Here is a 12,683-nt window from a genome sequence, read left to right as displayed (position 1 = left end):
CCAAACGCAACATAAACCGCTGCTATGTGTTGGACCAATTACGCTGTGTCTTGTACCCCCCAAACACAACATAAACCGCTGCTATGTGTTGGACCAATTACGCTGTGTCTTGTACCCCCCAAACACAACATAAACCGCTGCTATGTGTTGGACCAATTACGCTGTGTCTTGTACCCCCCAAACGCAACATAAACTGCTGCTAGGTGCTGGTCCAACACATATGTCAATTCAGGAGGAATTTGTGTGATTGTTGTAAAAATAAGCAATGCAGGTATCAGGGAAGGAGTGTATACTATAGCAGGGGCTGTCTTGTGGTAGTCTGTCAGAGGAAACCGTTAAGCTGGGTTTATGTATAAACGAGCTCTCTCTACAAGGAACACTTGCATGTCGTGTCTCTCTCGTTGCAGTGTTTTCTACTTTCTACGGCCATTAAAACAGCATTTAAATCAAATTGTATTTGTCACATGCTCTGAATACCGTGAAATGCTTACTTTTACAAGCCCTTATCCAACAATGCCATTTAAGAAAATAGTTAAGAAAATATTTACTAAATAAGCTAAAGTAAAAAATATATTTTTTAAAATAAGTATCACAATAAAATAACAATAACGAGGCTATATACAGGGGGTATTGCTATGCAGATTCATATCCGGTGTGTCATGTTGGTATTTAGTCCGTCCCTCCTCTCCCCTTGCTCCGTCAGTGATCGTATGGATATCTGAAATGGATGTTCGTGAATTAAGTGGATTTACCGACAGAGTAATTTTGAGAGTAGAGACTGGAAATCAAATTTTGCGCCTCCGTATTGTTATTGCTCTGCTGCTGTTGCTCTGAAAAAGGCTTAGCTGGGTGTTTTATCTTTTGGCTGGTCCTCTCTCCACTCTCATTGCCTGTTTTATATACAGACAGTACACCAGGCAGTCCTTTGCTTTACACTCTACCTCAGACTGGGTGAGTGGGGCATTGTCCTGTCAGCCTCAGCAGTTTTAACCATCCACCAGGAAAGTGGTTTACGTGCCTAGCTAGACACTGACAGTCCTACTACACTTAGACTGCGTATCTTAAATCTCTCCCCTCTTAATTCTTAGACCGTTTATGAGAATAATTTAATGACGTGGTAGGTGTCGTTGAATGACGTGGTATAGGGCTCCTGTATGATCCTGTGGGCACCTGGGACTCTGTGTATACATATCACATTTTCCCAGAAATGGAACCAAATCTATCCTTGAGGGGTTTCCTGAGAGGGGTCACCCAGCCACTGACCCAGGACCTGTTTGTCCGGTGTGTCTCTGCCAAGACTCCGATTGTGGATGAGGAGCATTGTGCTCGCCCAGTGTTTCCTCCTGTTATGAAAACATGGCAGTGAGGCAGGATGGACATATGGGTCTCTGGACAGGACAGAAGATGTAATGGGGTTAAGTGTAAAGGACATTCAGGATAGTCACCTGGGCTAAGAGCATATGTCCAAGTTCCACGTTTACTCCATGTATTAGTCTTTCCTGTAGGTAATGTATGGGTGTTGTGTTTCTTGTGTCTGTGTCCGTAAACAATCAGCTGTCCGTTTCCAGCGGGAGCACACTTCATTAAAGTGCACTTTGGCCGTCTGCTACACGGTCCACTTCATTCACACTGAGATGGATTTTACTATTAAAATGGAATGAACCCACAGGCCCGAGTGCCATTGTGGCCAAGACGCTCGCACTAAGATGAGGAAACAAACAATGACTCAGCTGAAAAATAAAATGTGTTCTGTCCTGTGGCTTTCTCAAATGGCACCCTATTCCCTATATAGTGCACTACTTTTAACTAGAGCACTACTTCTAACTAGAGCAGTGCACTATAAAGGGAATAAAGCAGTGCACTATAAAGGGAATAGGGTGCCATTCGGGCCACAGCCTGCCCTACCTACCCGCCTGTAGCCTGTCTTCCCAGTAGCCATTAACTCCAAGCTCAGCCCTGAATTATAGATGTGATGATCTAACCACTTGGTTAGAATAGGAGGATATGTACAACCTGATGTCACAGGAGGGGGTAGTGCCATAGTGCATTTAAGTGACTTTTGAATGGTTATTTTGTTGATGTTATATTAATCAAATGTGAGATCTTCAAAGCACATCTTGTACTGTAGCTGGCTGTGTTGTAGGGGCATTATTGAATGTGTTTTAGTGCAAGCAAAACCATTTGATTCACTCAAGTCACTCCAAACCAACATGAGCTAGAATAGGCAGTTTGTGTTCGTCATGAGGCCCTATTGCCCCGAGCCAGTAGTTTACTGATGGAAAACTGCCACTGTCCCCTCAACATTTTCTGTCACCTCAGTGTCCCTGCGCCTTGCCTGGGGGGAGAGACACTGCTGCATCCCAAATGGCACCCTATTCCCTTTATAGTGCACTTTCTAGGGCGCTGGTATATGGTGCTGGTCTAAAGTAGTGCACTATAAATGGAATAAGGGGCCATTTGGGACTCAGACTGTGATGTTGGAGAGCCAAGTCGAACCCCACTGTGCAATTCAGGAAAATGGAATTGTCACTCAATGAATAAAACAAAAGTCCTTAGAAGGAGCTACTATTGAAATGTGCCAGTGTGACTTTCCTCCTGTATCTGTGGTGATGAATGTGATTCACATGCTCTTCAAGGAGCATAGTGTTGTCTTGGGGAATAGAATGTGAAGATTGTATTTTTCTTGACCTTTTCATAAATATCTCCCTTTCTATGTCCACACCATGCAATAATTGTCATGTACGTGTAACCCACAGTGTCCCAAACCGTTCTCCTCTTGTTTAGAAACCCATTCACAACCCATGACTCCTGTTAAGCATAGGACACGATTCCTATGAGACATGCTCTGTAGCCACTGTGATCCCGTTGTGAAGGAGACCAACAGGACTGGATTACCGGTGTACTGCAGCCCTCCACTGTACGCCCCCCCCCCCCGCAGCAGCAAACAGTGCACTGTCATGGCAACCGTACAGGAAACTGCGGCGATGTGTTAATTTTCATACTGATGAGGCGAGCTATTGCTGCCGTTGCCGTGGCTTCTCTGCCTTCTCCAGTATCACCATGAAATTTTAATGACCCTGTCTGGTCCACCCTCTCTTTTTCTCTCTTACTCCTTGTTCTCTCTCTTTCTCTCGCTCTCTCTTTCTCTCGCTCTCTCTCGCTCTCTCTCGCCCTCTCTCTCGCCCTCTCTCGCCCTCTCTCGCGCTCTCACAACAGGAATCAGTCCTGGACATTTTTTCAGGTTGTAATAGTTGCATAGGCTGTAATGGGTGCTCATATGTAGGACACCCTTATGTCATGTCTGCTTACCATTTTTTTGTGACTCATTTCAGCCCGTGTGGAATGGACCATCTTTCAATGTCTGTTGCGTATGAGACTCAGGGGGCTTGGTTTGATAAGATGCCCATGTTGCAGTCAGAGATCCTAGAAGTCACTATAGGAGTTCTATATGTAATTCTATGGTTGTTGTCTTGTTTTGCAGGAGGAGGGGGGGCATGGGGAGGAGGAGAACGGCAGGATCGAGCCGGTTGGCCGAGCTGACTCCTGTATGGCCCACACCACTGTGAGGTCACTGGAGTAAGTCGTCTCTGAAAGGGTCGTCCAATTAAAGATAGAGGACTACGTCCCAAGTGGAACCCTTTTCCCTTTTATAGTGCACTACTTTTGACCAGAGCCTTGTGGATCCTGGTCAGAAGTAGTGCACTATATAGAGAATAGGGTGTCGTTTGGGATTCAACCAGAGCTTCTGTCTCAACGTAACCACCTCTCTGATCACCTGACATTGATCCCTAACAAGTACAGGAATAACATTCATCTATAGCAGGAGAATGAGTACCAGTTAACTACCTACCTCTAAGCTGAACCTAACACTTCTGATATTATATTGTATTCTCCATGTAATCATTTATTGTAAAGAGTCTTCTTAGATTTAGGCCCATAAATATTGCATTCCACAGGTTTGGAGAAAATCTTTTTAAACCCCTGGCTAATGTTCTTTTAAGGAACTCAAGCATAAACCAAACATCATCATAACCATAAAAGGTACCATGTACTGATCCATTGTCATGGTGATAGTAATAACACTCGTTTTCTAACTGTCATCTCTTGCATGCCATCAGTCTAATCTTCAGGTACAGTATGTTATTGATATTATTTCACCCAATAAGGAAGGCGTCCTCGCCTCCCAATAGAATACAACTATGTTTTTATGCATATAACCTTTATCCTAAAGGTAATAGAAACACAACTACTAAGCGCCAATCTATGGAAACTCAAGGGGTTAGAGGTCAAAGAATACAAGTATAGCACTATTTTTTTTAAAGGAATGTTATACAGTTTACTTGTCTCAGATTTCCCTATAAAAATCCTATGTGATAGACTGTCTGAAGGTCTAGACATAAGATATGATATGTATACGTAGTGTGTATGGAAACCTCCCTTGACGCTCCTTAGAACTGGGTTCTGAATGATGTGTTTCTGTCACCTGGGATGTTGGGAGAAAACCTGACGTAATGCTCATCCCTAGTGGTTTATTCATTTCTGCCTGCTCTTTGTTGTTGTTTTTCTCCCCTTCCTGATTTCCACGTGGTTTCACCCCCCCCCATCCATCATTGTCTCACAGTGACATTGTAAAGCTGGTAGAAGTGTCCAATGACGGCGGGCCCTTGGGGATCCATGTAGTGCCTTTCAGTGCCCAGGACCGCAGGTAAAGCCCTCCCACTACAGCCACCACTGGATAGACAGGCAGCAAGCTACTTACGCTACGCAGGCATAACACTGCCACGATTAAGGAGAGGGGAGTAGAGAGTGAGAGGGAAGGAGGGGGGAGAGAGAGAGCTTAGTCTGCTATGGCATCTGCATCCTCATGTGACCCAGTAAAACAAACACACACACACACACTCCCCCTACACATGGACCTACGCAACATACATGTCATGCTCACATCATGAAGTGATTAGCTAGTTTACAGTGATCAATCATGATTGTTCAGTGCTTGCAGGTGACTGTCATGTTCCTCCATCACTCCTGTCTCAAGTATTTACATGATGTAAAGGTTGTACTCAGCAGTCCATATACACATTTACAGTCCACACACGTCTCCGATAGAAGATGTAATGGAATAATTGATTTAATGGTCCAGCTCTTTCACATGTCCACTAGCACAGAGCTAGGTTTACTATTCCTAGCCTGGTCCCAGATCTGATTGTGCTGTCATGTCAACTCCTTGTCATGCCAAACATGACAAGGTGTGGCAAGGATTGGAATGATGGCACAAACACGGGTACCCAGGCTAGCTTATTCGCTACTGATTCAGAGGAACTTCCAACTAGAAGTTCTGGAAAACTTGGGGATTTTGGTATAATGCGTCTGTGTTTTAACATACCTGTGAACAATAAGTACTATTTTAATAGTTCTAGCACTTTATGGTAATTTGGATGATTTTGGATGATCTACTCTGTATTTCAGTGAAGTCAGCATTGTGCAGCAGTCAGGAAGCCCGAGGCGTCTTGCTACTGTATGGAGGGTTACTGCTTTCTCTGACAGCCGTCACAGCTGAATGCTTCCCAAACTCAAATGTGATGGAGCAGCATTTCTCTAATTCCTACACGTTACTGTAGATTTAACCGTTTTCTCTGTCAGAATGCTAATGGTCTCTGTGTTTTGCATAAGGCAGCTCAGTCAGGGGTGAAACTTCGCATTCAGGTAGAGAGAACGGGCATACCTAGAGAACGGGCATACCTAGCTACAGAAACTAGACCTATGCTGTTTTAGAAGACGGACACTTTCATCTAGCCACCAAAATTACTACTGACAAACATAACGCCACCAACTTAATAATAATTGATTTGAATTTATGTAACGCTTTTCTACCAACTGAGGTACTTTAAGCGCTTTACATAATAGGGGGAATTTCACCTCATCCACCCCCAATGTGTAGCACCCACCTCAGTGATGCACGGCCACCATTTCTGTGCCAGAACGCTCACCACACATCAGCTATCAGGTGGAGAGATGAGGAGTGACATGCCGATTAGGAATGAGGGGGATGACTAGGTGGCCAGAATGGAATGTGGCCAGGTTGGGAATCTAGCCATGACAAACACAAGTGTCTCATATCTCACATCCACTTTGCACTTTGTCATGAATTAAAACCATACACCAATCAGTGTTAGCCTGTGAACTAAGTAAGGATGCAGATGACATGGAGGACATGTTGCTTATCTCTTAGTTATGAGCCTATGCATGTATCCAAAATGGCACCCTATTCCCTATATAGTGCACTACATAGGGAATAGGGTGCCATTTGCGATACACCTTATTCATGTAGAGCCTAGGTGTTTGCTGGAGCTTCAGTAGTCCTCCCCTTTCCAGGCCTGCTCTGTCTACCACAACAGCCATATTGAACCCTATGGCCTCTTCCACAGCTGCCAGCCGTATTACACCAACGTCTGCTTCTGAATGTTTCCAGGACTCTCGGCTTGTTGGTCAAGCGCCTGGAGAGGGGAGGCAAGGCGGAGCAACATAGTCTGTTCCAGGAGAATGACTGCATCGTACGCATTAATAATGGAGACCTGCGAAACATCCGCTTCGAACAGTAAGACGCCTGTACCTACCGAACGGGACCACCGGTCCTGAGCCCCCCTCCGCTCCCTGCCAGCCCTCCCCTGCTCCTCTCCCTTACTCTCCACTGCCATGTCTTCTAACTAAAGCATGGCCTCTGCTGCTTTCTGTTGCTAAGCTAACCCCATTCCTGTTTGATGATTCCTAGGTCGATCCTACTGTAGGATCTTGGTAAAATGGAGGCTGCCTGCCATTCCTCTCAGCCTCTGTCCTCTCCATACTTGCAATCCTTTCTATACCTCTATGTATCTAGCCGCTCCATCTGTTGCTCCTGGATGCTAACATCTTCCTATTTGACTCCTAGGTCAAACCTACCTCTGCTCAACTTGCTTGGCTTCTGACTTTCAGGGCATCCCCCGCTTTGATCTGTCTCTCTCCCTCAGCTCCTCAGTCTGAGCAGATCCTAGCAGTCTAGCTAACTGCTGCTGCCTCCCATTGTTCTCTGCTGCAGATACTGTTCCATAGAAATAGAATGATGGCTTCCTGCTTCATTCCTATTTTGTATGCTCAAAATGGCTGCCAGGCAACCCATTATGGTGTCATTGACTTGAATGGGGGAGGCCATTCTATTCATTCTAGTTCTGTGTTGCATGCCATTCTAGAATCCAGCTAATGCTTTTGAATACAATGTTACATTACATTCCTCATCATGCTTTATGTAATGTTCTGTATAAAGTTTGTCAGCATTAACGGGCTGCACGTGCTTTTCAGAAGCATAAACACTGGTGTACTGTGAAAAAACAGCTGTCATTTGTTTTGTGTGCGCACTTACACACTCACAATAACCTATGGCTATAGTGTAGCCTAGAGGTTGAACAGGATTCCCACGGGATTCTGGGAAGAATGGGAGTGAAGTTCTAGATTCAAGTTCGGGAGCAACAGTTTTATTATATATATTTTTTGGCGGAAATGTCATGTGGAGTACATGACATTTCCATCAAAAAAAATTATTATAAAACTCAGTTTTTAACTATTCTTGTAGACCAGTGGTACTCAACTCCTACCCTAAGACTTCCGGAGCCTGCTGGTTTTCTGCTCTACCTGATAATTCATTGCACCCACCTGGTGTCCCCACGTGGTGTCCCAGGTCTAAAATCAGCACGAAAACGACTGTAGGCTAGGCCTAATATAGTTTACTTAATAAAAAAATTGGTAATTTCCCTCCCCCTTCTGCCGGGGTCACTCCCATAGTATTACATTTGTTGTATAAAATGCTGCGGTTGAATCAAATAGGTTACCAGCTGGAGAGTGGGACAAGCAGCATTGCTGCTCTACTCACTTTACCATCAAGCCCAATTGTTTACCTATTTAACTAAACCCGTGCCATCTGAGGTGAAGAGTGACATAAAAATAGATAACCTGAGCGGCAGTACTGCATAAGTCTATTTTAAAATGTTCACATTGGAAATGTTCACGTGTGCAGTGCTCAGCTGTAGGCTACAGATTTGTGCTGTTATGTGCAACCCATACCTGCTGGGCTCTCTGCCCTCATCCTTCAGCCTTAATCGATATACATTTAGGTCATTTAGAATATGCTCTTATCCAGAGCAACTTAGGCCTACAGTCAAATTTACCAAATAAACTAAAGTAAAAAATTCTAAAAGGTAACACAATAACAAGGCTATATACAGGGGGTACCGAGTCAGTGTGGGGGGGTACAGGTTAGTTGAGGTAAGTTGTACATGTAGGTAGGGAAGTGACTATGGATAGATAATAAACAGCAAGTAGCAGTAGTAAACAAATGGGGGGGGTGTTGTCCATGTTAATTGTTAATTGTTTAGCAGTCTTATGGCTTGGGGGTAGAAGCTGTTAAGGAGCGTTTTGGTCCTAAACTTGGCGCTCCAGTACTGCTTGCCCTGCGGTAGCAGAGATAAGTCTGACTTGGGTGCCTGAAGTCTCTGCCAATTTTATGGGCTTTCCTCTGACACCGCCTGTTATATAGGTCCTGGATAGCAGGAAGCTTGGACCCAGTGATGTACTGGGCCGTACGCACTACCCTCTGTAGCACCTTACGGTCAGATGGCGAGCAGTTGCCATACCAGGCAGTGATGCAATCGGTCAGGATGCTCTCGATGGTGCAGCTGTAGAACTTTTTGAGAATCTGGGGACCCCAGATTTTCAGTCTCCTGATGGGGGAAAGGTTTTGTCTTGCCTTCTTCATGACTGTCTTGGTGTGTTTGGACCATGATAGTTTGTTGGTGAAGTGGACACCATGGAACTTAACTCTTTACCCGCTCCACTACAGCCCCGTCGATGTTAATGGGGGGGTGTTCGGCCCTCCTTTTCCTGTAGTCCATGATCAGCTCCTTTGTCTTGCTGATGTTGAGAGAGGTGTTGTTGTCCTGGTACCACACTGCCAGGTCTCTGACCTCCCTAATGGCTGTCTCATTGTTGTCGGTGATCAGGCCTTCCACTGTTTTGTCATCAGCGAACTTAATGATGGTGTTGGAGTCGTGCTTGGCCACGCAGTCGTGGGTGAACAGAGAGTAATGGAGGTGACTAAGCACGCACCCCTGAGGGGCCCTAGTGTTGAGGATCAGCGTGGCAGATCTGTTGTTGCCTACCCTTACCACCTTGGGGCAAACTGTCAGGAAGTCCAGAAACCAGTTGCAGGTGTTTAGTCCCAGGGTCCTTAGCTTAGTGATGAGCTTTGTGGGCACTATGGTGTTGAACACTGACCTGTGTTCCCTCAGGGAGACGAAAATGTCAGTGATGACACCAGTTGGTCCTGGCAACAGATATTGCGGAGCTATTTCCCAATTTCAGGCTATATCAATTCCCAGACAGGATGTAATAGGTTTCCCAACCCAGGTTACTTACTGGTGTTGAATTAAATATATAAAAACAGACAGAGTTTTCACACAAGCTAAATGGCAGAAAAGCTTCTCTGTTATATTTTTGAGGAACTGGTGGGAGGGCTACATCAGAGGTTGACATGGGAGTGAAAATTCATTCTTGTCCTGTCATTGTTGGTAATGGGCTTATAAGTACGCATTTCACTGTAAGGTCTACACCTGTTGTATTCGGAGCATGTGACAAATAACATTTGATTTGGGAATATTATTAGTGGCTGGGAATAAGGCTAGGAATTTTGGCAAGGAATTGCAGGGTCGTTGGGAGTGGGGTAATGTCTGTTAATCTGTTTTGAGAGAGGAGTTGCCTGTGTGCATCCCATATGGCAACCTATTCCCAATGTAGCACTCATTTTGATCAGAGCCCTAAAGTCCCTGGTGAAAAGTAGAGCATTATATAGGGAATAGGGTGCCATTTGGGACATATCTGAGATGTCTAGCAAAGTCAGCTTTAATCTACTGTAACAGGTGTGGCTAACAAGACTACTGCTATGGCAAGATTACACTAAATAGATGGTTTCAGTTCACATCTACACCACCTGATGTTGAAGGGGTTTAAAATGATTTTTCTCCAAACGTGCTTCAGAAAACCCATTCCGTTCATCTGAGCCATATGAGGGATTACATGATGAAACTGGCAAGCCTATTCTAAAGCTATACATTCTTATTCTCTACAAGCTTTAATCACTATGCTGTGCAGGTGGCCTACCAGTAGGGTTGATAACCACAACTAATGTAATGTGTGCTTGAGTCATAAATTGGCACCAAATAATTATTATCGAGCACTACTTTTGACTAGGCCATTTAGGACACTCCTCCTGTGCCGTTTGAGATGCAGACTATGTTGGATCCAACATCTGTGTTGAGTTGTTTTGCTTCTCCCTCCTTTCTGTCCTCAGAGCCCAGAACATGTTCCGCCAGGCCATGCGTTCACCAGTCATCATGTTCCATGTAGTTCCCAACCTGATGAAGGCCCAGTACGAGCAGCTGTCACACAGCGAGAGGAACCTCAACGTGGCCTACTCATCTGGAAGCTTCAGCCCTGACTCCCTAGCCAGCGAGAGAGGCAGCACAACCTCAGGCCTGGACCACACCCCACAGGTCTCTCTACGTTTTGTATATTGTCTGTCGAGTGTCCAGAGTGCCGCAGCGGTCTAAGGCGGAGCATCTCAGTGCTACAGGCGTCACTACAGACCCTGGTTTGATCCCGGGCTGTATCACAACCGGCCGTGATCGGAGTCCCATAGGGCGGTGCACAATTGGCCCAGCGCCGTCCGGGTTACGAGAGCGTTTATGATGCAAGGCACATTTCTTTCAAAACTGATAATGAAATGCTGTCTTATCTTATATCACAGAGGATGTCCCGTGGTCCCCACCCTCACCAGCACCCCGAGCAGGGTGACGCCTACACCTCTCTACCTCACCTCCATGGGCTTGCCCATGGGGGCTCCATGGGCAAGCCCCCATTAGGCCATGCCCCTCCAGGCCGCACCCCCTCCCCTCATAGGGTGCTAAACTCCACCCCCACGGCGGGCTTCACCAAAAAGGTTGGCCGGAGACTGAACATCCAGCTGAAAAAAGGTCAGACGACACACATACACTCCTAAAAAATACAGAAAAAGCATTGATCTAATCCTCTCCAGAACATCTAATCCTGGCCAGCGGTCTAATAAAATTGTCTTAAGGCGTTAGCATGCCTCAGTTGGGCTGGCGCCTAGCCGAACTCGGCTAACCGAACGAGTGTGCTCGTAGACTACCTTAAAAGACCATCGCTTTAAAAGAAAAGCGCCAATAGTATACACTTCCTCAAAATAGTCAGAATGAATCTAAGATAACTCGAGATGTCTATTAATTTTGATGTTTTTGCCAAAGAAATCTTACTCGCGCAATTTTACTCCTAAGATGTTTGGTACAGTATTTTTCAATAAAAAAATGTGCATGAAAATGAGTTGTTGACCAATCACCGACGAAGGGACTTAGACTTTGGCTCCAAACTTCGGCTTCGCCTCCAGAAAATGTGTGTGCCCGAACAACTGGGGGAAAAACTCGCTTAACTCCAAAACTAACAAAAACACTGCACCAAATACCCTAGTTTCAGACTCTTAATTATCCTTACACCTCTGAAGACTAGCCACTTCCATGCCAGGCAGAAGAACTTAGGTGTTTTATCTCCGAACACTCAAACTTGTTTCTCCACCGACTGTGGGATAAGAGGAACCATGGGGTGTTCAGATCCTGACTGCACGTTTGTCCATCCTGAGACATACCATGTGGTTAACCTGACACTCACACCTCACCATTGTTACAGCCCCCCCCCCCCCCCCCCTGCATTTGTTTGTTAAAAAATAACAGGTGTTCAAAGGTCAAATTATAAAATGCAACATCTCTAATGAAATAAAACGTTAGAAAGAGTGTACAAGATAAGCCAAGACGTACATAAAAAATAAAAATAAATCCCAAACCCTCTTCCAAAAAATAATTAATGAAATAAGCTAAATTAAATACCCCCCCAAAAAAGAACAAATGGCGGTTTAAAATGCAGTTTGCCACGACTACAAAGACTGTAATTGTGGTAGTACCAGTTTCAAGTAGGCTGCTTTTTAGGCATTAGGCTACTTGAAGGTGAAACTATGAGAAATCAAGGGGCCTACTGTAGCATTTGGAATTTGACAACAAAGCTTTAGTTAATTTCTTAAATTATATCAGTAAAAATGGTTTAATTATTCATCGTTTGTATCATACTTATGTTTTTTAAGTACTTTGCGTTGTACTGTGAAACTGCTTGAGGTGTTAGAATCCCTTTAATCAATGATGCCTTTGTTTTGATTATTTTATTGTTTTAAGTGTGTTGCTATTTTAAATACATTTAAAATAAAGTTTGAATTGAAGTTTGATATTGGCTCTTTAATTGACGATTGTATGAGTATAGACTCCATTAACTAAATAGTCTGTCATTCTTATTAAGACATTTTTAGAACTCGGTTATATGCCTACTAAATAAATATTTGGCGTAGGTTACCTACTGAGCTGAACTGGGCCGTGATATGAGGACAATAGACAAGGTGTTAGGGGCTATTAGTGTAAATATTTAGTGTAACGATCATGACCTTCCAGAGCCAACTAATCAAGACTGGTCAAGCTCTGATTTCTCAATACTGAGCTTCTACTTCTTATCATTACAGGTATTCTGACTGACTTGTACACACTTGG

General features: G+C 44.5%; 1 protein-coding gene across 7 annotated transcripts in view; it reads left to right on the top strand.

Annotated features, from left to right (window-relative positions):
- LOC139559760 (partitioning defective 3 homolog) overlaps positions 1 to 12,683 on the top strand; it is a 231,359-nt gene that overhangs the window by 116,153 nt on the left and 102,523 nt on the right. For 6 of the 7 annotated variants that reach the window (XM_071376095.1, XM_071376094.1, XM_071376098.1 and 3 more), the window contains exons 6-10: positions 3,482 to 3,576; positions 4,622 to 4,705; positions 6,470 to 6,595; positions 10,373 to 10,574; positions 10,829 to 11,054. In XM_071376095.1, the coding sequence (XP_071232196.1) occupies positions 3,482 to 3,576; positions 4,622 to 4,705; positions 6,470 to 6,595; positions 10,373 to 10,574; positions 10,829 to 11,054 (733 nt within the window). The remainder of the gene's footprint in view (positions 1 to 3,481; positions 3,577 to 4,621; positions 4,706 to 6,469; positions 6,596 to 10,372; positions 10,575 to 10,828; positions 11,055 to 12,683) is intronic. The other variant, XM_071376099.1, reaches the window with a different exon arrangement.

The sequence above is a fragment of the Salvelinus alpinus genome, chromosome 30 (assembly GCF_045679555.1).
Source record: "Salvelinus alpinus chromosome 30, SLU_Salpinus.1, whole genome shotgun sequence".
Taxonomy (NCBI): domain Eukaryota; kingdom Metazoa; phylum Chordata; class Actinopteri; order Salmoniformes; family Salmonidae; genus Salvelinus; species Salvelinus alpinus.
The sequence above is the reverse complement of the archived record's forward strand: the minus strand, read 5'-3'. Positions and strand labels throughout refer to the sequence as shown.